This window comes from Myxocyprinus asiaticus, chromosome 9 (assembly GCF_019703515.2).
Source record: "Myxocyprinus asiaticus isolate MX2 ecotype Aquarium Trade chromosome 9, UBuf_Myxa_2, whole genome shotgun sequence".
In the NCBI taxonomy this organism is placed as follows: Eukaryota; Metazoa; Chordata; class Actinopteri; order Cypriniformes; family Catostomidae; genus Myxocyprinus; species Myxocyprinus asiaticus.
Window position 1 is genome coordinate 48525448 of NC_059352.1, and position 25866 is coordinate 48551313.

Genomic DNA, 25866 nt, shown 5'->3' on the forward strand with positions numbered 1-25866 from the left:
TGGAGACATAGCTCGTGTGGAGGCCCACGCAATTCTCCACGCCATCCACGCACAACTCGCCACGCGCCCCACCGAGAGCAAGAACCACACATTATAGCGACCACGAGGAGGTTACCCCATGTGATTCTAATGTGGTCTCAGACTTTAGGACTCAAGATTGTAGAGACTATTTTGAATTGACATCTATTGACAATATTGTGGTGTTTGATAACTGAGAGCTCATACTTTTGGTCCAGTTATTGCACGTCCCTGTAATCCAGGTAAACCCTGTCGCCCTGGTGTGCCAGGCTCACCCTACAAACAGATTAACAGAGAATAGAGACATTTAATGAATTTTGTTCCTTGTTTGCTGTAGTTTCTCAAACCTATTTTACATAGTATGTAGTGTCAATGTACCAAAAGACAAAATATTCAAGAACTGACACTGATATAAAACTAACTGCCCACCTTTGACCCTGAGGGCCCAGCTATTCCTGGTGGCCCTGCCAATCCACGGATTCCCCGCTGACCCTGATCACCCTGAACAACATTACATCATCAACCAGACATCACATCAGTGGGCATCAAGTTGGTCTTCACAATTAAAAACCACATGAAATTGCTTGACAAGCACAATTTCATTTCTGTGTTGATTCTGTTCTGAAGATGGGGTGAGGTATCAAAGGGCTTGACCTTTTTTTAAAAAAAATAGCCAATAGCCTTTAGTTTACCTTCATCTGCCTTGAAAAAACAAGATTTGCTACTTGGCAGGTGGTATTAGATCGAATGACAGTATCATTTTAGAGAACATTTTTTAAATTAATTTTTTTATACACCCCCGAGTGCAAGAATGTAAAGCTAACAGACATTGACTCAAAGCCACAAAACTTTAATTTTGATTTCAAGGGGTCTATAAGATGACCAGGCAATGTAAGAAAGGTAAGATACTTTTTCACCCTGGATGCCCATTCCTGCTGCTCCTTCAGGGCCCCTCAACCCAGGGGCCCCTGGCTCTCCCTGCAATACACACAGAGAAACACAAATACATGTTACACTTTTACTAATATATCAATACTCACTAAACCATGGGTACAGATACTTTGATACAGGGGATAGTGGTAAAGGTGAGACTGGTACCTTCTGTCCTGGTGCTCCATCCTCTCCAGGTAAACCTGGTAACCCTGATAACCCTGAAGCCCCAGGCTCTCCCTAAACATGACAATAATTCAAAATCAGCATCACCGATGTCACCATTTCAAAAGTGCACTAGGAAGAAATCTGTTAGTACTGTTGCTGTCTCCACTTTTCAGCAGGGCTGAATGTGCTTTTGATGCTAGTCTCCAGTTGAGATGCTGCTGTGAACACCAGGCTAACATAATCAAAATGGTCAAGGAGATTCAACAGAAAAACCATGATTGTCGGCCAGGCTTTACCAACAAAGTTTTGCCAATATGCAGCATGGCAATCCTGCTCCACCAGATAGACAAGCACCTAACCAGCATAAATCAACCATGATCAGCATGAATATGGCTTTTTAAACCAGGCCTTTGCGGCAGGGTGGTAAACCGTCTTTGCACATTTTTCAGGGTAGCACTGACAAAACATGAAGAGAAGACTTACTTTGGGTCCAGGTTCTCCAGCTCCTCTCTCTCCTACTGCACCAATTTCACCTGGTAAACCTTGATCACCCTTTGGAAGCACACATACATGGAATTGTTCCATAAGTCATGAGACAATACTTATCTAGGCTCTATTACTATCAAGAGTAGTGACCAAGTTTATAGCATGATGGAAACTCTTGCCTTTGGTCCAGGGTAGCCCTCACCCGGTGGGCCTCTGCTTCCTGGGGGTCCACGTGGTCCTTCCACACCCTAAAACAAAACAAAAAGCAAAAAGCGAAAAAAACACAAAGCAAATGACAAACAAACAGAACCCCCCCCCCCAAAAAAAACAAATGAATACAAATAAATAAATGCAAAAGCAAAAACAGAAAGCAAAAATAACAAAGCAAAAGTGAAAAAAAAAACAGAAAGCAAAAAAAACAAAAAAAACAAAAACAAAGCAAATGACAAAAACAAAGCAAAAAAAGCAAAACACAAAAACAAAACAAAGCAAAAAAACAAAAAAACAAATGACAAAAAAAAAAAAAAACACAAAACAAAAACAAACCAATTAAAAACAAGTCAAAAGGTGAAAAACAAACACAAAATAAAGCAAATGACAAACAAACAAAAACAACAAAGACAAAAACAAACAATGCTTTGAAACGATGTGTGTTGTAAAAAGTGCTATACAAATAAAAATGACTTGACTTGTCATCGAAGTGTTTGAGTTAGGGTTCTTCCTTTCTCATGCTTAGCGCTGACGTAAGGGAAGGCGATTATTCCGTTACAATAATAATACTAGCCTGTATACTGTAAATTATATAACTGTAATACACTGTGGTGCAAATAGTATCTACAATTTCCACTACACACCAAGGTAACGAATAGTATCTTCCACTATTTACACAAGTGTAAATAGCTTCTAAAAAAAGGGACTTGTATAAATAATTACAACTGAAAAAAAATCAACTCTTAACAATAACATTTAAATGTAACTAATTTGCTAAATTTCAATAAAATATGGATCAGTGGTGCAAGACAGGATTGGTGTAAATGATGTCGAATGAGATGTGAGGTTTTAGGTGGTCTGCAATTATTTTTTACTGTTTAGGTGCACCCTACAGCACACAAGGTATAATTATGATATCTGATATCAGTACGTGTACAGCATGAATAAACTAACAGCCTAACACAAGCTTGTCAGTACCTTCTCTCCTTGGACTCCTGCGCCAGGAAGCCCCATTGGTCCTGGAAGCCCAGAAGGACCAAAATCACCCTTAAGAGAAAAGACACGGCAACAAAAATTCTAGCAATTAGGGTGCATGGCATTAACAGCACAGGGCATGGAGCAATTTCTAATAAACAGAGGCAGTGTAACATGCTACACACCCCTGAGCAGAGAAACCATGAGAACAGAAGCAATGCAATGTGGGAGGCTATTACATTGATATTGAGTATTCATATGAATACAGTACGTGCTGTGATATGTTCCAACAAAGCATCTGCAGAGGAAGTTTTGATAATGTAAATTAAGCGAATAATTATACCATAAAACTTTCAAAGCCAAGAACATTTCAGATGCGAATAAAGAGAGAATTTGCGTTAATGTTTTTTGAAGTAAAACAAAATGAATGCAAGTCAGCATGGGTGGTCTGTCAGTCCATATTTTTCTCAGCCATTTCACAATGTACTGTATGTGGTGTGAATATGTGTTTTACCTTGTCTCCTTTAAGGCCTGGACCTATTGGCCCTCTTGGTCCCTTTGGCCCCTCCAGACCCCTCTCTCCCTGTAAAAGACACAGTTTAATAGGGCTGTTAAAAATATGGATTTCTCGATTAATAGCAATCTTTATTTAAACGAACCCAATATCGATTCTTAAAACCCAAGTTCGATCTTTACTCTATGCGCAACCTTACATAAAGCAAGTTAATCACTCGCATGTGACCAAATTTTGAAAGTACAAGTTTGGTTTGACTCGTTCCATGTAATGTGTGTCAAAAGACGAGATCCACGCAATCCATTTGTCATTGATTGATATAAAAAACAACAAAAATAGAAATATTTAATTCTAATCAAGGTAACGAAACCATGCAATTCCACTCTCATTAATACATGCTCAGCCAAAACTCTTCTGTGTGTAGCTTGCTGAAATGCTACTATTCTTAAAGGGACAGTACCGTTTTATGCTTGTTCTACATATCAATAGCTGATTTTCCAATATCAGGCCAGTGTGAGCCAGGGCTATCAGCTGGCCAGCTGGGGCTAATAGCATCGGATCTCGAGCCATGAGACCGAAATCGATCTGTATTCCCACCATCGGGCAAAAAGCCCTGCAGCACTGCTGTAAAACCCACCCATAACATGCTGCTCTTTTCACAAGCAAGAGGGAAGCTCAAGCTTTTGTATGTAAACATTAGTTAGCAAGCAAGATAAGTTAGCATTGACAACTCACTGACTGTAACTTCCAAGATGTGCCAAATAGTCTCTCCACTAACAGTGGGACGATGTCCCAGCACACAGACTTTCACCAAACCATGGAAGGTCATTTCTTTGGGCACCGCTTTGTCCATTGTGCATTTTAATGGCTTTGTACTGTGTCCACATTTTTTAATTAGTTTTTTCCCAAAAATGTACCATTGTGTGCTGCAAGTTCGGCGAAACTCAGCCTTTGACATTAAACCCGCCTCAATTCCTGATTGGCCTTGTTTGGCCCAAGGGTAATCGGCGGGCCAAAGGCCATTGGCTTTTGGCCCCGAGAAAGCCCAGAGGAGGCACGATGAAGCCCCGGAAGTGACAGTGAGAATGCAACTGGCCCTGGCACGCACTAGCACGCCCTCATTTGTCCCAATAGCGGAAACGCGGCAAATGTAAATAATTGTAAATAGTACAAATTATGTATTTTTAAAAAGCTAAAATATGACCAAAATTATGAAAAACTGATCATAAAATAACATTTGTAAAATACTGTCGTAATGTACAACCAAGTTAGAAGGTCCGCTGTATAATTAACAGCATTAGCTAGAATATTGTAACCATATGGACATTATATTTGAAATAGCTTGTGAAACTAATCGAAACTGGAACTTAAATGCGGTTGTCACTAAGTGAATTCAGTTTGTAATTGATAATTAATTAAGTCCTCGAAAGAGCAGTGAAACCCATATTTATCTGCAGTGTGTACATGGCAGCAGACAAACAACAGCATGATTTGATTAAGTTTTATCTTTTGATGAAAATAAAAAAGAGATGTATGAGTGTTAGATAGCTCTGCCATACACTGAGGTCAGAGGTCAGGAGGAAAGAGCTGCTCAATATCTTATTGAGACATTTCAAAGAGTATCTGACACAAACCATGCATGCAGGACACACGTCTCCTAAAAAACACATATAAAGTCTACGCAGCCTTGATATGACTCAATTCACTCCATTACACTGCATTCTGACACACAAACACATGCTGACTGGTGAAAACAATGAAACTGTGTACAATGAAGTGTGTACCTTTGGCCCTGGTAAACCCTCTCCTGGAGGGCCCTTCTCTCCCAGCAGACCTTGCGGCCCCTGTGGCCCCTTTAGACCAAACATGATAGTCAAGGTTAATACAACTACTTCAACATTTTAAGTAAATGAACATTTGTGCGTTGGAGCATGGTTAAATTTCTTACCGGCAGGCCTGGCTCGCCAAGCCCAGGAGGCCCGGGAGGACCCATTCTGCCTTGGAACCCCACATCTCCCTATTGATGAAGGAAATACACACATTCATGTGTTTATGATAACAAATATGAGTGCATTGGGTACTTGATATCATATGCAAGCTAGTTTCAAATAAAGTGGCTCCAAAAAATACAAATGTAAAATTCCACAATTTACAATAGTAAAAATGCACAATGTCTATGGACCAGCGCATGTGTGAGTGCTCAGCTGCGTTAGAGTGCCACCTACATTTGAGATCTGTATATTGTGATGGGAGGTGATAGATAGTTGCTGCCAAAATAAGACTTTTTGCAGGGAGATAGAGCAAACAGAACAGGAATTACATGCTTGCAAACTTGGGAAAACAAAACAATTTGGCTGCTTTCTGTAAAATGAGACCAATTTTATGCTATTAGTCCACTGTATGTGTGTGAGGTGAGCTATTACATTTGAATGTGAAAAATTGCAGGCAGCAGCCAAAAAATGCACTGGAGTTGAAGAGGTTAAAACCCAACAAACTACTTTTTATGAAATGTTTTTACTGAAGTGTGCTTGGGCTATCTTTCTTTAAAATCAACTCCACTTGCTTTGATATTTTGTTATCTAATGCAATGGCATTCATACATTTTTTAGTGTCTCTTAAGTGTCCAAATACCATTTGGGGCCACTGTATATTTCAAGCCTACCTTTGGTCCAGGAAATCCAATCCCAGTCTCTCCCTGGATTCCTGGTGGCCCGGGAAAGCCTCTCTCGCCCTGAAAATCCAGAACCAATCAGAACAATCATAACAGATCCAGTGTTTAGGTGTAATTAGGAAACACAATGTTCTCTTTTTCTCTACGTATTCCTTTATCTCCTTGCTTATTCTGAGATAAATAATCTTGGCAACAGTGGATGGTGATTTTAAATGCCCCAAAAGACCCATAAAAGTAACATAAATGTAAAAGTAGTCCATATGACCATTGCGCTATATTCCAAGTCTTCTGAAACCATATGATAGCTTTGTACAAGGAACAAAATGCAAACCAGACCGTTATTCAATGTTCGCTGCTGCTCCAATGCATGTGTGTTTACACTATGAGCCCAATGTGGTCACACATGTTTTTTGACCACCTCTGAATATAGTTAGAGTCGACAAACCTCAAACCTTTTTGGACCACGTTTACTCTCTTTGTCCTGTTTCAAACGAATCGCCCAAAACACAGGTGTAAACAGGGCCTGTGAGGTACATGTGAGGACAAATATCTGCATTCTTTAAATGGGCAGATGCAAATGGGGGTCTTTGAAAACACGTGGCTCATGTCAGTCTTATTGAATTAAAGAATTTAGACTGTAATTACTATGCTCAGACACATTAGGCAAAACACCTTCACCTGTCAAAGACATATATTGATGTGTGGAGCACCTGAAACCTCTTGCACACACATACACACACACACACACACACCACACATGTATGTGCCATAGCATGTTCAGGCATTAATCTGTTGCTCGCTAAGACATGACAGCCATCAGTAAGTCAAAAGAACATTCCAGAAAAATAATTAAGCGGAGTTCTGCTCTGAAACACATAGATGCACATCAGCACTTAAAAATTTGAGGATTTTGAGTGTCAAAATGGACCAAACATAAAATTATAAATACAGTTTTAATCCATGTTTCCACAGGATAAATAAAAGTGTCAACATCCTGTAAGTCCAAACAGGGATTTAAATCTACTTGTAACAAACTCTGATCCCCTCTCTTGATTTAAATTAATCTCACTTTTTTGCCTGGCGGGCCCTCAGGTCCAGTGTCCCCATTTGGTCCAGGCAAACCCTGCAGAGAAATATGAGAAATATTAAAGGATTAATAGTTCATTCAAATGGAAATTTCTGTTATCATTTATTCACCCTCAAGTTGTTTCAAACTAGTATGCTATTACTTTTACCATGGAACCCATAAGCAGAATTTCTGAAGAATCTTCATGTAGCTCTTTTTCATATGATTTTATAGTGAACACATCTGTTAAGCTCAAAAATGGACAAATAAGCACCATAAAAATAGGCCAAGTCTTCTGAAACCATACAATATCTTTGTGAAGTGTCAAATTTAGTTCTCCATTCCACCATTCGATCTGGCCTGTCACGTACGATTACAACACGTGCAAAAACCATTGGTGTCTGGCATCAATAACATCAAACCTGGCACGACGCTTGCCTTTTTTAAAATGTCGACAAGAATCTAAAAGACATTTTAGAGCTTTGTTAAAAGGGCAGCTTAGCAGTGAATAACAAATTTTGTTCTTAATTTTGGTCTGTTCCTCATTCATCGCTATTGTATGACTTCAAAAGACTTGTTATATAGTGCAGGGGTTTTCAAACATTTTGATTCCAAGAACCCTGTGTGAGAAAAAGTAGTAAACATGATAATATAAAGACTTCTTGTTTGCTTAAAAAGGCATTTATATTGTCATTGTTCTACAAAAGAAATTAAAATATTATCTGGAAAATATTTAATTCATATTGTCAGGAATCAGTAGAGGCAGGACCTAAATGCAGAGTGAAAAAACCATAAAGGATTTATTGCACCAAAAAGGCAAAAACCATAACATAAACTGCCCCGAAGGTGAAAAAACACAGTCCAATGCAGGATCTCTCTGAAGCGGGACTGGGGCAAACAAAAAAGGGACCAGGACAAACCGGAACTGATAGAAACAGGGATAAGACTCAACACCGACATGGACACGAAACAAGATGAACTGACATTGGACAGCACTCACGAGGAGACTAAAATAGGGAGAGAAATCAAACAGGTTAACAGACAGGGCTGGTGTAACTAATGAACTAATAAGCAAACAAGGAGGCGGGGTATGACACAAGACTGAGAGACATGCGGCAGAACAGAAACAAAACAAAACCACGTGCTCTCACAAGACACAAACACCTGAATGGCACGAGCACACATCACCAAAACAAAAAGGCAATATGCGCTCATTCCAACCGACAGGTGAGACGAGAGAATGCGTGGCAACGCCAAACAAAGCAATGCCATGCAATCTCTCACTAGACAAAGCCTGAGTGTACATCGCGAGGCAAACACCAATCGATGCATGACAAAACGAGACAGGACACCTGTGCGAGAGTTCAGCCACAATAAACCCGACACCTCAGACCAAAATGACTGAACCTCAGCACAACGTGAAGAAAGCTTGCGACAGTGACTGGGGAATGGCCTCTGTGGCTATGAGCACAGGCAGCAGCAGGAGAACAGCCTCCATGGCTGTGGATGCTGGCAACAGCAAGGGAACAGCCTCTGTGGCCATGAATGCTGGCAGCGGCAGGGGAACAGCCTCCGTAGCCATGAGCAGTGGCAGCGGCAGAGGAGTAGGTGCCCTTCTCCTCCTCCTCCTCCTCCTCTTTCAGGCGGTGAGAAGCACTGCTATAGTAACGGCCACCGTCTCCTGGCCGTCAGCAGTGGGCTCCTCCACCTCCTGGCGGTCAGCAGTGGGCTCCACCGCCTCCTGGCGGTCTGCAGTGGGCTCCTCCGCCTCCTGGCGGTCAGCAATGGGCTCCTCAGCCTCCTGGCGGACAGCAGTGGGCTCCTCAACCTCCTGGCGGACAGCAACGGGCTCCTCCGCCTCCTGGCGGACAGCAGCGGGCTCCTCTGCCTCCTGGCGGACAGCAGTGGGAACCAACGACTCCGTGCTGTCAACTGCAGTGAGCTCGGCCAATGGGCTGCGCTTCCTTCTTCTCCAATTCTTCTTTTGAGGTGTAGAGGCACTGGCCGAGGTGTCCACTTCTGTGTGGGCAGGTTGGGATGAGGACTGGAAGTCTTCTGAGGCACAGGTTGAGATAAGCTCATCCCATCTCATAGCGAGCCTGACTGCCTCAAGAAAACCTCCACCCTCACCCTGATCTGGGACACAAGATTTAAAGGGCTTGTACATACCTGCCCAAAAGAGATCAATTAGGCAGGTGTGATCGTATCCCAGACCTGAGGACAATGACAAAAACACTAGGGCATACCCCCACACGGACTTGTTCTCCTGCCATGCCCCACGCAGCCTCTTAAAATGCTCTGCACATTGATGAGCAAAAGAAACAAAAGAAAATTATCTGCTGGGTCCATCTGGCTAGTTTGTAATATCAGGAATCAGAAGAGGCAGGACCCAAACACAGAGTGAAAAAAAAAAAGTATTTATTGCGCTAAAAAGGCAAAAAACAAAATATAAACTGAACTGAATAGGAAAAAACACAGTCCAATGCAGGCTCTCTCTGAAGCGGGACTGGGCAAATGAAAAGGGACCAGGACTGACTGGAACCAACAAAAACAGGGATAAGACTCAACATCGATATGGACACGAAACAAAACGAACTGGCACTGGACAGCACACACGAAGAGACTAAAATAGGGAGAGAAATCAAACATGTTAACCGACAGGGCAGGTGTAACTAATGAACTAATAATAAGCAAACAGAGAGGCGGGGTATGACGCAAGACTGAGAGACATGAGGCAGAACAAAAACAAAACAAAACCATGTGCTCTCACAAGACACAAACACCTGAATGGCAAGAGCGCACATCACCAAGACAAAGAGGCAATATGCGCTCATGCCAACCGTCAGGTAAGACGAGAATGCGTGGCAATGCCAAACAAAGCAATGCCACGCATTCACACACTATACAAAGCCTGAGCGTACTTCGCGAGGCAAACACCACGCGATGCACGCAACAGGTGACAAAACGAGACAGGACATCTGTGTGAGAGTTCGGCCACAAATAAACCCGACACCTCAGACCGAAGTAACCAACCTTGTAACAACGTGAAGACAGCTTGCAACCTGGGAGTGCAATGCGAGCGGAACATGAAGTGAGTCTGTGGTCGCGAGAGACAGACATAAACAACTGCCGTGAGTGCATGCCGCCAAGATGACATAAGCACAATGTACTCACATCAATTACAGACTGAACATGGAGCATTAGTGTCCGGATCCCAACACCAAAACCGAACCAGATAGGGAAGTCAGGATCCAGACGCCATGGTCTGGACATGAAACAAGACCGACCGAAGAGCGCATGGCAGGGAAACCACAACCGAAGCCGTGCGCTCACGCAAAAAAAACCAACAAAAAAAAAACCCCGAAACAAGACAGTTAGATGTATTCGATGTATATTTGAGTAATGTTAGATGTATATATCTGAAGAGAAACATTTTCAATTCAATCCCATTAAAAAAAAAATAATAATAATAATAATATTTTTTTTATATATTTATATTTATTGTGAAACGTGCTACATAAATACATTTGTAAAAGTAAACAATAAAATAATAAATAGTGTTTCAAAGCAGCTTTACAGAAAATAATGAATTACAACACTTATTTATTTCATAATATATGAAATTAAATACGTTTTTTATTTCTTACTATGGCTGTCAATACAATAAAATAATCTTGATTAATCTAATGATTTCAGAATTAATTAGTAAAAATGTCAAATAATGTAAAAAAGAAAATTCACTGAAACATTTTTTTTTCTCTGAAATGTTTTGCAGACCACTTCCGGACCCCAGTTTGAAAGCCCCTGGTGCACGACTTGTTTTTGTACTTATTGGAGCTTGACAGACATGGTTCTCTATGAACTGTCATTGAATTGAAAAATCTGCATGAACATTTTTCCAAAAATTCTTCAAAAACAATACATGAGAGTGTTAATTTTTGTGTGAACTAGTCTTTTCAAATAAAGAGTAAACTAGCATCAGCTAGTAACAAAGAATGAAATACTTGTTTTTATGCGTCCCAGATAATTATGAAGACATACCTGCAGTCCTCGACTTCCTCTGATGCCAACCGGACCCTCAGGACCCTTTAAAGAAACAGACATTAACACATAAAAGTACAGCCGGTTAATAAGGATGAACTGAAATGTATATGTGAAAACTCACTCTGTCTCCTTTGATTCCTGGAGTTCCACACTCTCCTCTCTCACCCTAATGAAAACAAGAACCAAGGACATCAGAAACAGTCAGACACAAATCTAGATGAACAGCAGTTGTTAAAGAAGGGTTTGAAAAAGGTTCTGATTCAAATTTGAATAGTGGTAGACCAATATGTTTTTCTTAATTGCCGTTGCTGGAATCTGTACAACAGAGTGGGTGATGGCCAATAACATGCAGATAATTACATTTAACAAACAGTTCTGGGGGCCTGGGTAGCTCAGCAAGTTTTGACACTGACTACCACCCCTCCAGTCATGAGTTTGAATCCAGGGCATGCTGAGTGACTCCAGCCAGGTCTCCTAAGCAACCAAATTGGCCCGGTTGCTAGGAAAGGTAGAGCCACATGGGGTAACCTCCTCTTGGTCGCTATAATGTGGTTCGCTCTCGGTGGGGCGCGTGGTGAATTGTGCGTGGATGCCGCGGAGAATAAGGTGAAGCCTCCACATGCACTATGTCTCCGCGATAACAGGCTCAACAAGCCACGTGATAAGATGCGCGGATTGACAGTCTCAGACCCGGAGGCAACTGAGATTCGTCCTCTGCCACCCGGATTGAGGCGAGTCACTACACCACCACGAAGACTTAGAGCGCATTGGGAATTGGGCATTCCAAATTGGAGAGAAAAAGGGGAGAAAATCAAAAAGAAAATATTATCGCAAAATAAACCCCCTTGGTTTCTCTTACATTTATTATAAAACAATTTAATGATAACAAGCTATTTTGAACTTTCGCTAACACTTCACAATAAGGTTGTATTTGTTGACATTCATAAATGCATTAGGTATAATAAACTAACAATGGCAGAATATTTTCACAGCATTTCTTAATCTTGGTTAATGTTCATTTTTAAAAGTACAATTGTTCATTGTCAGTCCGTGTTAGTTCATAATGCATTAGTGGACGTTAATATACTAGGGATGCACTGAACATTTTTGGCTCATACAGATATCGATTTTAACAAAAAACTGTAGTCCGATAACAGTACTGATGTTTTGCAACTTACCTTATTTTGTCATCAGATCACTGTTTTACTTAGGAATGCTTAAAAAATTTACAAAGATATACAAAAGCTTTTTTACAGTTCTCACAATAAATAATTTCCATTGAACATCAGATCTGTTGAACACATGACGGGCCATAATTTTAAAGAGAACCACATTGAAAGAAACATGCAATTAAAAAAAAACGACCAAATATGATAACATGATGATTGATATGAAAAAAGGTTGTTTTGTATTTGTAAAACATTCTTGCTCTTCTGTTTTTGCAGTTTAAAATGCAGCCTTTTAAGGTTTAGTAATTGCACAAGGCCAAATTGTGATTTCAATCTTAATTCAATCAATCACGCAGCATTAAGGAATATCATACCGATTTCTCAGAAGTCAAAGTCTGCTGGTTTCAAAGTGTTTTGGATGGTTTCCCTCATCATGCAGCCAATAGGAAAGTGCCGTTTTCACAACTGTCACATCCGTTTATGGCATTTTTTCCACATTACCGTGAGAACGAGGAAGAATAAAAATGTAATATGACATGTTCTTAGGAGTGGCAACCCTTCTACATATTGTGGCTACTCTATTATTATTTCTGGACTGTGCATCTGAATTCACAGAGTTTTTACAAAGTGTGTTACTAATTAATTATAAATCAACCATTGGTTTTTCATGGTTTTAATTTGGTCAGTAATTGGCCGATAAATATTAGCAGCCTATACATTGGTGCATTCCTATAATATACAGCTTTACATTTTTTAAATGTATTAATTTAAGCTGAAATTAACATTGATAAGTGCTGAAAAAGTATTGTTCATTGTTAGTTTGTTAATATACTGAATGCAATTATCTAATGTTAATAAAAACAACCTTAATGCAAAGTGTCACCAAACTATCCTTCCTACACACAGAATCACTGAAATAAAATGAACAATTGTTTTCTAATAATCCAAAAAAGCCAAATATCTGACGCTTTTTTGATAACCAATATATTGGTCTATATCTAGACATGATTATGTGTTATGAGTGTCATGAGGTTTATCACCTTCTCTCCTTTGTATCCCGGTTTCCCCTGATCATCAACACAGAATATATGGAGAGAGAAAACAAATTACACATGCAGATATCCAGTTTTAAACCATGCCAAGAATGGAGTGACTTTAGGCCTTGTTCTAGCCAGAATCACCTCCATCCCCTCTCTTCCGGGAAGTCCACTGAAACCGCTCTCGCCCTGCAGGAAGCACATCACATTTTAGAGTTTAACAAACAGGTAATACACAAACAAGCATGAGAGTTAATTGAAGGTAATGTTGACCTTTTGCCCTTTGGATCCTGGACTTCCATCATCTCCAGGTCGACCCTTTTTACCCTGTGATTCTCAGAGAAAGAGAGACAGGATGATAGAGAAACAAGAAAAACAACATCTATTACATAAATCATGATTATAAAAGCTTAATAATGATGCAGATATGTGCCTCAATGTGCCTCTTATTTTTTTTATATGTGAACAAGAATCTAAATGACATACCAAAGCTTTGGCAAAGGGGAAGCTTAGCAGTGAATAGCGAATTTTGATCCGTTTTCCTATGTTAGGGTTAGGGTCTTCATTTATGAAATTAACTTCGTCTTGATGAATGTAATAAAATTTGCTTCAGTGCCTGAAAATCCAAGCCCCATGCTGATGGAAAGAATCCTATGAGCTGAATTGTTGCTGTTTTTTATAATTAACATGAAATTACGTTGCCTTGTTATTTGACCCTGCATATTGGTTACACCACCTGACATTGATTTGGTGGACAAAAGTTTAAAGTCAAATATTAATAATATTTTGAAACAAAAATGTTTCATTGCTTATTTTTATTTTTTAAGAAATAAAAATAAAAGATTATTCCAAACTACTAATGCCAACATTTCTTCTTTCAAGAAGCTTTTATTTCAGCATTTAAATAGATTTTTTTTCTATCCCCGTATGGTTACACCAAATCTTTGAAAGAAAAAACCCCAAACAACACAGATATTTTTGAGCCCTTGAAAAAATCTCTCATAATAATCTCTTTTATGACTCATAGTAGAGGAGTTTTCAAGTAATTGTTTTGTGTATATTGCATTTTCAATGTATTTTTGAATCACTTAAAAGGTGCACTCAATAAAAAAATTTAAAGTCGGCATGAAATGAAAATTCACCCTATCTATTTTCTAAATGCATGTTATTGATCTTATTGTGAATGATTCATCCATGCATGTTTTATTAATTTTTTAAAAAATTTATTTGTCCTCGTAATCTTTAATCAAAATGTAATAACTCGATCTTGCGGTGAAACGACAGACTTCTCTCTGGTGACGTATGCAGGACTTCTCCAATCATCTGCTTAAACTCCGCCCCTTTCTTATAAATACCACAACCTTGCGTAGAGCGTCAATTGCATGTTGATAAGGTGTATTTGTTTTCCTTCAAAACTATCGTTCCTTAACCCAAACTTCCTTGGTTACGTGTCAGCTGGCTTGAATTTACATTTCAAATGAGGAGGAATAACAGTGAATTCGCAGATGTGTTCGAGACATTTCACGCCTGAATTGCTGAGGTGCTCACTAATGAATACAACGCTTCAGATGCCTCTGGAGTTTATTTATATTTTTGAATGCAGTTATCTTGGGGTGCACAGCATGAGTGAGTGTTTTTCTTTTCCTTTATATTTAGTATATTGTGATTCAAAACGTTAAAATATGGTTATCTTTTACTCTCTTGTTTTTTTTTACTTTTGCAGCCTCTTCATAAGCAAAGACCGCGATGTGCTTGTGCATTTATGTTGTCATTTTGATCATAAATGTGTTGAGATCGCTGCTCAATTTCACCGATAAACAGCTCTGACTCAAGCTGCATGGTGGTAGGGGTGTGTGTGTCCACTGCAAACTCGCATTCATGTCCGCCTCCGTTCCGCTTTGCAACGCCCATATTTTCACAATCCAATCAACAACCAATGGATAAACTCAAATCCCCGCCCTACATTTATTTCTTGTTTGATAAGCTGCTTCACCTGGAAATACATCACAATACGGAAGTCGGTCGCAACTTCCATTTCATGCCGACTTTAAGTATGTCGAAGTGGTTCACATTTGCTTACACTGACACCTAGTGGCCTGGATGCAGCATCATTCAAACACAGTAGTTTTCAGTTACCAATCGTAGAAATTCACTCTGTACAGTAAACCAGGATTAATTTAATCCATGAATGAAAGTGTCGAATAACAGGGCAGTTACTGAGATTAAGCGAGTATTCGGCTGGTCATGTGATTCTAACATGGCAGCCCCCATGTGTGGACCCTCTCCATGTAGAATAAAACAGCTTTTATAAGGTTACTGACATGACTGAACTCTCCATCTCACATGAGTGGTTATGATTTTATACATATGTTTCAAAATTACTATTTATTTCTCTATAAGCAAAACTTTTTTAATAAGGAAAAAAATTACTGAGTGCACCTTTAATAGATCTGGGAAAAAATAAAAGTCACATCACTGACCCAACTAAAGAGATCTGAACACAGTTACTGTGTTTATGATGTCTTTTCCCCTCTGGCCTTAGGTTTTCAACCTAAAACCAGCATGCAGCTGTTATTTTTAAGTAGGAAATATTCCTCTGTTCTCAAAGTTGTTTTGATAAAACCCTTGACCTGATTCATTTAATTTCACTAGTGCTCACTATTTAATTTAATGTTCACTAATTAATTCAGTTTTAGTTTGCTGATAATAAAGAAAAGCCAGTGCTTGAGGCTGGCGGCGAAAGATTTTAAACTTTGCAGTTATATTATACATATTTAAGAAGACAGCATCACTTAAACTCCATAAAGAATAAATCTGAGGAGCCATTTGTGTATAAGGAATGCTACCTTTAATCTCATAGATGTGTCACCACATGTTTCTGGTGCATATTTGTAAAGCCATTTAGACATAATTAAGTTTGATGTTAGATGTAATTTGAGCTCAGATCTTGTTCAGCTTCATTGTAATGTATGGAAATGCAAAGACTCTGTTCCAAAACCTAGTGAACTGAATCCTAACTGAAATGGAGCCTCATACATGAGCAGATTAGTAAATTTTACATTAACAGCATGGGCATGTAGCCAAGCATTTTGACATTTCTCTTGCTTCATTCATCATCTGAAGTGGATTCTTGAATTGCGTTTTCTGCGAAGGATACACTTTTTATTTATTTATTTTTTTAAGAAAGAAACATCTATAAAGAATTACTTCAAATAACAGTATGTAGTGGATTTCCCAGCTTGAGCTGCATGAGCTACAAGAGCTGAACACCTGTATAATTAACTTTACTAACAGGCTAATTACCTCACTCAAACACATCCAATTTGTGCGACATTAATCAGCTGTACCCACAAAATAAACGTAATATTATAACTGCACAGACAGTGAAGCCAATGAACAGGTGAACTTGAACTAATTTATGTGCTAGTCAGAAAGCGTAAATTATGTTGTGAATACAGTGTTTCCTTAAAGGGATAGTTCACCCAAAAATGTAAATTCTCTCAACATTTACTCACCCTCATGCCATCCCAGATGTATATGACTTTCTTTCTTCTGCAGAACACAAACGAAGATTTTTAGAAGAATATTTCAGCTGTAGGTCCTCACAATGCAAGTAAATGTGTGCCAAAAATTTTAAGCTCCAAAAAGCACATAAAGGCAGCACAAAAGTAATCAGTACAACTCTGGTGGTTAAATGTATGTCTTCTAAAGCGATATAATCGCTTTGGGTGAGTAGCAGATCAATATTTAAGTGCTTTTTCACAAACATGTGCCCGATACAATGCGCTTAGGTCACACGAGAGGCTGCATGAATTTGGTCATCTCATTAACAAACACTGGAGAGAAAGGCATTAGAGAAAAAGGACTTAAATATTGATCTGTTTCTAACCCAAAGCGATTGAATTGCTTCTGAAGACATGGATTTAACCTCTGAAATCGTATGGATTAATTTTATGCTGCATTTATGTGCTCTTTGAGCTTCAAAGTTCTGGCCACCATTCACTTGCATTGTAAGGACCGACAGAGCAGAGATATTTTTTTAAAATATTTTTCTTGTGTTCAGCAGAAGAAACAAAGTCATACACATCTGGGATGGCATTTGGGTGAGTAAATGATGAGAGAATTTCCCATTTTGGGTGAACTATCCCTTTAAAAATGCACTACACATAATGCAATATCCTAAACTGTCTAAATGTGAAGAATTTACTTCTAAAAAGTAGCTTAGATACTTTAGTATATTCACTTTTTCTCATGTTGTTTAATCTTGTATGTTCAATTTTGTAATCTTTAATATGTTTGATACATGTTTAAATAATTGTGAGTAGTTTTTACATTTTTATAAATATTTGAATATTTGGTTAAAATTTGGTCTGTTACAGTTTGATACATGTTTTTGTCATTTTACACATTATCATCAACTAAAATATGTTGTTTTTGTAGACTAAAATGATATGCCATTTTAGAGTAAAACTGACTAAAATGAATGAGTATGATATGTCAAAAGGACATCTTCTTTAAAAGACAACAATTATGACTTATCACTGTGTAAAAAAATTAAAACTGGTGCTCCCATGAATCCTCAAAATGCTGCTTAAATAGGCAGCTCACTAGGTTTTGGAACAGAGTCAAGATTCTCTGGTGTGTTGAAACATGATTTTTAAGAATATTCGACACTTACAGCGGGTCCACTGGGTCCTCTCTCTCCTTTCTCACATGTGCATTTTGGGGAAAGCGGACACTGTTGGGACAGACATACAAAAACACACACTTTAGTCACAGCAAGTAATGCCATTTATAATCTCTCTTAAATTAATTCTGTCAAATAAACACTTACCACTTCATTGGCCACCTCAGTCTAGAAGGAAACAAAAGTGAAAAAAAGATTAATTTACAAGAAAAGTACATTTGTAACAATGTAATTGAGCAATTATTACAGTGAAGGTCAGGCATGCTCAGGTATATAAAATAACAGACATATAATCCGAAGAGATTACCGGTTTTTATTCGATGATAAAAGCAAGAGCTCAACTTGTTTATCAAGGATAACACAAAAGCCCTATTTGGACAAGATTCGTTTTCTAAACGACATTTGAGTTACAATTATTATCACCCGATGTCTGTGATTTAATATACTGATTCGGACGGGATTAAAGATGTGGGTGTTACAGAAGGTTGAACACACTGAATTAATTTAGGTGATAAAATTACCGTATCTTTTAAACTTTATATGTTTACATTTAAAATTACTTATCATTTTAAAAATCCTTTTAAAATAATTAATTATTTAATTTATTGATTTCATTGTAATTTAAGAATGATACATTATACATTACTTATTTTAAAAAGCCTAAAATTTGCACGAGTTTATAGAAGTGGCTTCTTAATAGGGCTTAAGTCATAGAATTGATTCAATTGTGGTAATTGTATTAGGTAAAAGGAATAATTCACCCCAAAATGAAAATTTTGTAATTATTTACTCAACCTTATGTTGTTCCAAACCTCTTTTTTTCACAAAGCTATCATATGTCTTCAGAAAACTTGGAATATAGTGCATATGGACTACTTTTGTGATGCTTTAACAGTGTTTTTTTTTGTCTGTGTTAGAACTTAACAATTCTGTAATTCTATGGAACAGAGGAGCATGTACTTCATTAGTTAAAATGTTTCTTCTAGTGTTCTAAATAAAAATAAAAAAAACCCCAACTGCATACGGGTTTGGTACGACATGAGTGTGAGTACATTTTTGGGTGGGTGAACTATTCTATTTAGACTGTCTCTTCAAGAGCTAATTAACTCCTGTGGTTCTTTAGCTTTAAAATTAACCTCAAACATGTACAGTAATATGCTAAGGTTTTTTACTGTCAAGGCAAGCTCTCTATTTTTGGAAGCACAGTCACCCCTCAGAGCAACTGACAGAAGCAAAGCTAATCACATTTTTCTGCATCTAACTCAAGAATGAAGAATGATTTAAGTCTGAATTTGTAATATCCGATACTCCGAAACGTCCCGAAACTGCTTCCATGAATCAAGAGACATCTGCAAATGAGAACTCTCAATTCAGCAACCAAAATGGGGTGAATTTCTCTCTTTTATCTTGCATTAACCTATAAAAAGTCAAAGCCGTCAAGTATAGATAACTAGGGTCTTTTTCTCAAAAGAAACATCTGAGATGCAGGAAACTTAAGCAAAAGTCTCTAATTAATCTCACTGCTGTCTAGGAGAAACAATAGCAATATTAAAGAGATCTAATTTGTGATTTCTATTCCCTATGGGCACTAATATGCATGCAAGCATGCTCTCATTCAAGCATTCTTGGAAGGCTGCTACATACACGTATATTGAGGGAAAGTCTGAAAGTCCTCTTATAAATGAAACACATGCCCCAATTAATTTTCCATGAGATGTTTCTCATGCAAAGTTTGACTAGTGTGTGTGAGTGAGAAAAACAAAAAGAGAGAACAAGAGAAAATGAGAGAAGTGAAGAAAAGACAGACAAACATCAAAACATCATGTGTATGGACATTGACGATAGACACATGCATCCGAAGACTCATCTGTGACCACTGACATCACAGAAGAACGAAGGAAATTAATTACAAGCTTTTTTATTGCAGCACAATTGGGCGTTTGATCTCAATCGTAAACAGCACACAGAGTTGACATAATGTTGCATTGGAAACAAGCATTTCCTATTTTTTATTTAGCTTTTAATATGTGCGACAAAAACGTCACACATAAGCTAAAATGGCCCGCTGATGAACAGATGTAAACAGAAAAAAGAAGATGACCTGTTTACTCCTGGCCTGCGATTAAAGATCTTGATTGTGCTTTTCTTGTCTCGATGACAAGCACCCATGCCAATAGTTGTTCCAGAGCATGCTAGCGTGCAGATATTCACTTTGCATGCAGGATCATGCTGCCGGTTGTACCCTAAAGCTTTGATCAAGCACACCAATGAGCAACAGATGTTTCCTTTAGAGATACTGCAACCCAGTGACTTGTATTTTACTCAAATTCAAGTAAAACCAGGGCATACCAACTTCAAGGTGCTGCAAGTAATTTCTTTTTGGAATACCACACATGAAATGGGCTTATTACCTGACAGATATCACTAAAGTAGATCTCTTGAGAAATCACACCTGGCTCTAGGCTCTCCCTGCATCCGAATATGCATACTTCCCTACTACTATGTATAGTATACCAAAAGCAGTTAATTGAGTAGTATGTCCGAATCCTCTGTATTCATAAAACTGTACACTGTAAACCCTAAAGTTTTTATGTTTAATGCTTGCCAATACGATAACTAAGGTGGTAAAAAAGGCCGATAACTGATTAACTGGCTGATAGTTTTTAAAGGTGCACTCAGTAACTTTTGTCGTTGTGTCATTTTGGACTTACACTGACACCTAGTGGCTTGGATGCAGCATCATTTAAAATCACTAGTTTTCAGTTTCAGATGCAATTGCAGAAATGTAGTATTCACAGTCAGCCATGATTACTTTAATCAATGAGTGAAAGTGTCAAATAACGACGGTTACTGAGATTAAGTGAGTAGTATTCGGCTGGTCATGTGATTCTAACGTGGCAGCCCCCATGTGTGGACCCTCTCCATGTAGAATAAAACAGCTTTTATAAGGTTACTGATATGACTGGAGTTTTCATTTGAATGTGAGTGCTCATGATTTCCTACATACAGGTGCATCTCAATAAATTAGAATGTCGTGGAAAAGTTCATTTATTTCAGTAATTCAACTCAAATTGTGAAACTTGTGTATTAAATAAATTCAATGCACACAGACTGAAGTAGTTTAAGTCTTTGGTTCTTTTAATTGTGATGATTTTGGCTCACATTTAACAAAAACCCACCAATTCACTATCTCAAAAAATTAGAATACATCATAAGACCAATAAAAAAAAACATTTTTAGTGAATTGTTGGCCTTCTGGAAAGTATGTTCATTTACTGTATATGTACACAATACTTGGTAGGGGCTCCTTTTGCTTTAATTACTGCCTCAATTCGGCGTGGCATGGAGGTGATCAGTTTGTGGCACTGCTGAGGTGGTATGGAAGCCCAGGTTTCTTTGACAGTGGCCTTCAGCTCATCTGCATTTTTTGGTCTCTTGTTTCTCATTTTCCTCTTGACAATACCCCATAGATTCTCTATGGGGTTCAGGTCTGGTGAGTTTGCTGGCCAGTCAAGCACACCAACACCATGGTCATTTAACCAACTTTTGGTGCTTTTGGCAGTGTGGGCAGGTGCCAAATGCTGCTGGAAAATGAAATCAGCATCTTTAAAAAGCTGGTCAGCAAAAGGAAGCATGAAGTGCTCCAAAATGTCTTGGCAAACGGGTGCAGTGACTTTGGTTTTCAAAAAACACAATGGACCAACACCAGCAGATGACATTGCACCCCAAATCATCACAGACTGTGGAAACTTAACACTGGACTTCAAGCAACTTGGGCTATGAGCTTCTCCACCCTTCCTCCAGACTCTAGGACCTTGGTTTCCAAATGAAATACAAAACTTGCTCTCATCTGAAAAGAGGACTTTGGACCACTGGGCAACAGTCCAGTTCTTCTTCTCCTTAGCCCAGGTAAGACGCCTCTGACGTTGTCTGTGGTTCAGGAGTGGCTTAACAAGAGGAATACAACAACTGTAGCCAAATTCCTTGACATGTCTGTGTGTGGTGGCTCTTGATGCCTTGACCCCAGCCTCTTGAATCGATTTTGCTTGACAATCATAAGGCTGCGGTTCTCTCGGTTGGTTGTGCATCTTTTTCTTCCACACTTTTTCCTTCCACTCAACTTTCTGTTAACATGCTTGGATACAGCACTCTGTGAACAGCCAGCTTCTTTGGCAATGAATGTTTGTGGCTTACCCTCCTTGTGAAGGGTGTCAATGATTGTCTTCTGGACAACTGTCAGATCAGCAGTCTTCCCCATGATTGTGTAGCCTAGTGAACCAAACTGAGAGACCATTTTGAAGGCTCAGGAAACCTTTGCAGGTGTTTTGAGTTGATTAGCTGATTGGCATGTCACCATATTCTAATTTTTTGAGATGGTGAATTGGTGGGTTTTTGTTAAATGTGAGCCAAAATCATCACAATTAAAAGAACCAAAGACTTAAACTACTTCAGTCTGTGTGCATTGAATTTATTTAATACACGAGTTTCACAATTTGAGTTGAATTACTGAAATAAATGAACTTTTCCACGACATTCTAATTTATTGAGATGCACCTGTATATTGCAAAATTACAATTCATGTATTTAGAAGTTAAACTTTTTTAATGAGGAAAAAATTACTGAGTGCACCTTTAAAATTGATTTATAGAATGTAAAAAAAAAAAAAAACTTTCTTAGCCTTTCCTTAATATGACCAAGAGTCCAAAATGAATAAAATCCCAGTTTATTGTGCAACTAAAATTAAGAATTTTTTTTTTTTGATTTTGGGGCATAACATAGGACTATGAACAAGCCAGAAATATACTTATTTCAGGACTCTTATTTTGAAATGACGGAGACTTTGCTTTTTAGGTTGTTGTTACTATGTCATATATTCATGTTACGGGACAACGCCTACGGTAATGAAGTATGTTTAGGAATGTTTTCATTCTACTCACCTAAAGAACATACTTCATTAATGGCCATGAAGTACGTTCTTTATCATTTGCAGTATATACTCTGACTCTATATCATATGCCTTCAGAAGACTTGGAATATTTCACATGAGTCAAATGGATTATTATTATAATAATTTTGGGTCCTTTTATAAGCTTTAAAATGAGTCACTATCCATTGCCATTGTATGGAAAAGATGGCCCAAGATATTCATTTTTAAAACATCTCCTTTTGTGTTCCGCATATGAATTGGGTGAACTGTTCCTTTAAGGTGTTCAAGCACGCAATTCAAACAGTCAGAAAAGTATTAAAGTAATTCAAAAAGTTTAACCAGGTTTCCATCAGCTTAGATGGTCTACCAGCCCAAACCAGGTTGACCATGATGGTCTACCAGGTCAAACTTGGCCCCAGTGTGGAGCAACTAATAACTAGCTTTTTCCAGCTAAAAACTATCCAAAAACCAAATCCAACAACCACCTTAAGCTCTTTTAGCTAATAGTACTTTGAAGACTCGGTATTTGACTCTACCAAGTACCAATCATGGCTGTTTCCTCAGATGTTTCTAGATGGTGTAACCTTGTGACTCATAGTGTTTGAATTGCATATTAAATTAATTCAATCATGCATCCAAGCAGTGAGCTAAACAACAGCCAGCACTGTAAAAACCAGGTCATCCCATCTTAAGGTAGTCAAGCTCACTAAACAGTTCAAGATGTGTTGTGGAACATGGCTAACTACGTACAGTATATTAACCAGGTCCCCACCAGCTAAGCCAAGGTGGTCTAACCAGGTTGGATCTACCAAGTCAACCTCAGCCGTTCTAGCTGGTAATCCAGCTGATTAAACCAGCTAAACAGGCTTTGTAAAGCTTGGACCAGCTATTGACACACTAGGATTTATTAGCATGGTTAAAAAGACCTGTTTTCTGTTTTCAATTATCAGAGTTTGGAGAGAAGAAGAGGGAACCTCCAAGAAGACACAGCAGTCCTGGCTAGCAGATTCAGTCATAAAAGTTCCCTGACCATGTGCAGATCCTGCACCCTGTGAGACAGGTCAGCTGACCACATGAAAGACTGTTCATAGCGCTCCGAACACGCTGAGATCTAGCGATCCTGTCTACTGTCTTCCAACAGGATACAGGATGTCAAAAAATTTAAACCAAGGCTGTAAGGAAGTTGAAGAATTTCTAATAAAACCATAAAGGGAATAGATCTCATAGAAACACACGGACAGGCACTCACAGATGACTGTGCTGACAGACATGATGTGCACCTGGCATGCATCACAGCACACACCTGGTCAGGTGAGGTCAGGAAACAAATACACCTAATAACAACAAGAAACATCTAATTGTAGCTAATGATGTGCTTTGTGGTGTGTACTGAGAGAATGACTGTACCAATTCAGCTCTTAGATGGATGATTAATTCTTTACATTTATATAGCGCTTTTCTAGGCACTCAAAGCACTTTACATAGAATAAGGGGAATCTCCTCAACCATCACCAGTGTGCAGCATCCACCTGGATGATGCGACAGCAGCCATAGTGCGCCAGAATGCCCACCACACACTAGCTATTGGTGGAAAGGAGAGTAGAGTGATGTAGCCAGTTCATGGATGGAGATTCTTAGGGGTCCATGATAGATTAGGGCCAATCGGGGGAATCTGGCCAGGGGTTACACCCCTACTCTTTACAAGTTACGGATCTTTGTTTTATATTTATGTTTGAGCTTTTGCCACTTATCATTTTATTTATCTTATTTATAGGGATATTATAGACAGACAGGGTCATAAATTAAAGGAGGCTTGGGGCAAAATTGCCACTGAAAGTGACAAAACTGTACCTGAAATTTAAAATTAAGGCACAAAAAAATGCCCCCATAATGAATTCTCACTTTACAATTTGTAACATCTGATAAAAATGTCTATTATTGCAATCTAAGCCAAATACATATTATCACAAAAATTTTAGATGATGCTTATTTAAATGTATAGGTAACAGCCCAATTGAATTAAAGGAATATTCCGGGTTCAACACAAGTTGAGCTCAATCGACAGCATTTGTGGCATAATGTTGAATACAGAAATGTATTTTGACTCTTCCCTCCATTTCTTTGTTTTTTTTTGTTTTTTTGTTTTTTGAGGCACTTACAACAGACCCAATCTGTAAACATTAAAAAAAACGTACTGTTTCAAAAGCATAAAATATTGAAATGCGTCCGTGTAGCATATGGTCATAATGTAACAACGTTCCACCTCCGGAACGTTCTTCTGCCTTTAAACCCTCCAAAAACTGGCCCCATTCACTTCCATTGTAAGTGCCTCACTGTAACCTCAATTTTTGTTTTGTTTTTTTTAAGAAAAGGAGGGATGAGTCTAAATTATGTTTTGTGGTAATCAACCTTTTACCACAAATACTTTTGATTAAGCTTAATTTGTATTGAACCAATAATATTGCTTTAATTTGGAATTTATTTGAATAAATTGATTAAATATATTTATTAACATCGAAATACGACACACAGTGTTTTATTTTTATTTATTTTTTTAAGGTAAACATGTCCCTAAAAATATGATCACAGGACATTTATATAATAATAAAATGCCCTAACTTCTGACCCTGGAGATAGAACAGAAATAATGGGAAAAAGACCAGCCTAGAACAGTGTGAATATACTGTATATGTTGGTCCAAGCTGGTTTTGTGCAGGTCTAGCTGGTGGACCAGCATAGCTATGCTATAGTGAAGCTGGGTGAATCTTGCTGGTTAAGCTAGTTACAAAGACTGATTAAGACACCAGCACATCCCCAGCATCCGAAGCACAGCAGAATGTATGCTGGTGAACAGCAATGCTGGTCTTTTCAACAGGAAGAGTTGGGGATGGAAAATGACACACGTGACACTTAAACTCGCGACATGCTGAAGAATGTGCATTAGCCACAAAGCCGTGACTTTGA

At 38.5% G+C, this 25866-nt stretch overlaps 1 protein-coding gene across 1 annotated transcript in view; it reads right to left on the bottom strand.

Moving 5' to 3' along the window:
• The window catches only part of col28a2b (collagen, type XXVIII, alpha 2b), a 47856-nt gene that overhangs the window by 13479 nt on the left and 8511 nt on the right, over positions 1–25866 (bottom strand). The window contains exons 3-21 of the mRNA XM_051706364.1: positions 18123–18143; positions 17967–18026; positions 13562–13615; positions 13433–13477; positions 13292–13318; positions 11204–11248; positions 11080–11124; positions 7042–7095; positions 5964–6032; positions 5250–5318; positions 5086–5154; positions 3302–3370; positions 2791–2859; positions 1782–1850; positions 1600–1668; positions 1117–1188; positions 928–996; positions 448–519; positions 226–294 (exon numbers count right to left, since the gene is read on the bottom strand). Of these exons, the coding sequence (XP_051562324.1) occupies positions 226–294; positions 448–519; positions 928–996; positions 1117–1188; positions 1600–1668; positions 1782–1850; positions 2791–2859; positions 3302–3370; positions 5086–5154; positions 5250–5318; positions 5964–6032; positions 7042–7095; positions 11080–11124; positions 11204–11248; positions 13292–13318; positions 13433–13477; positions 13562–13615; positions 17967–18026; positions 18123–18143 (1116 nt within the window). The remainder of the gene's footprint in view (positions 1–225; positions 295–447; positions 520–927; positions 997–1116; positions 1189–1599; positions 1669–1781; positions 1851–2790; positions 2860–3301; positions 3371–5085; positions 5155–5249; positions 5319–5963; positions 6033–7041; positions 7096–11079; positions 11125–11203; positions 11249–13291; positions 13319–13432; positions 13478–13561; positions 13616–17966; positions 18027–18122; positions 18144–25866) is intronic.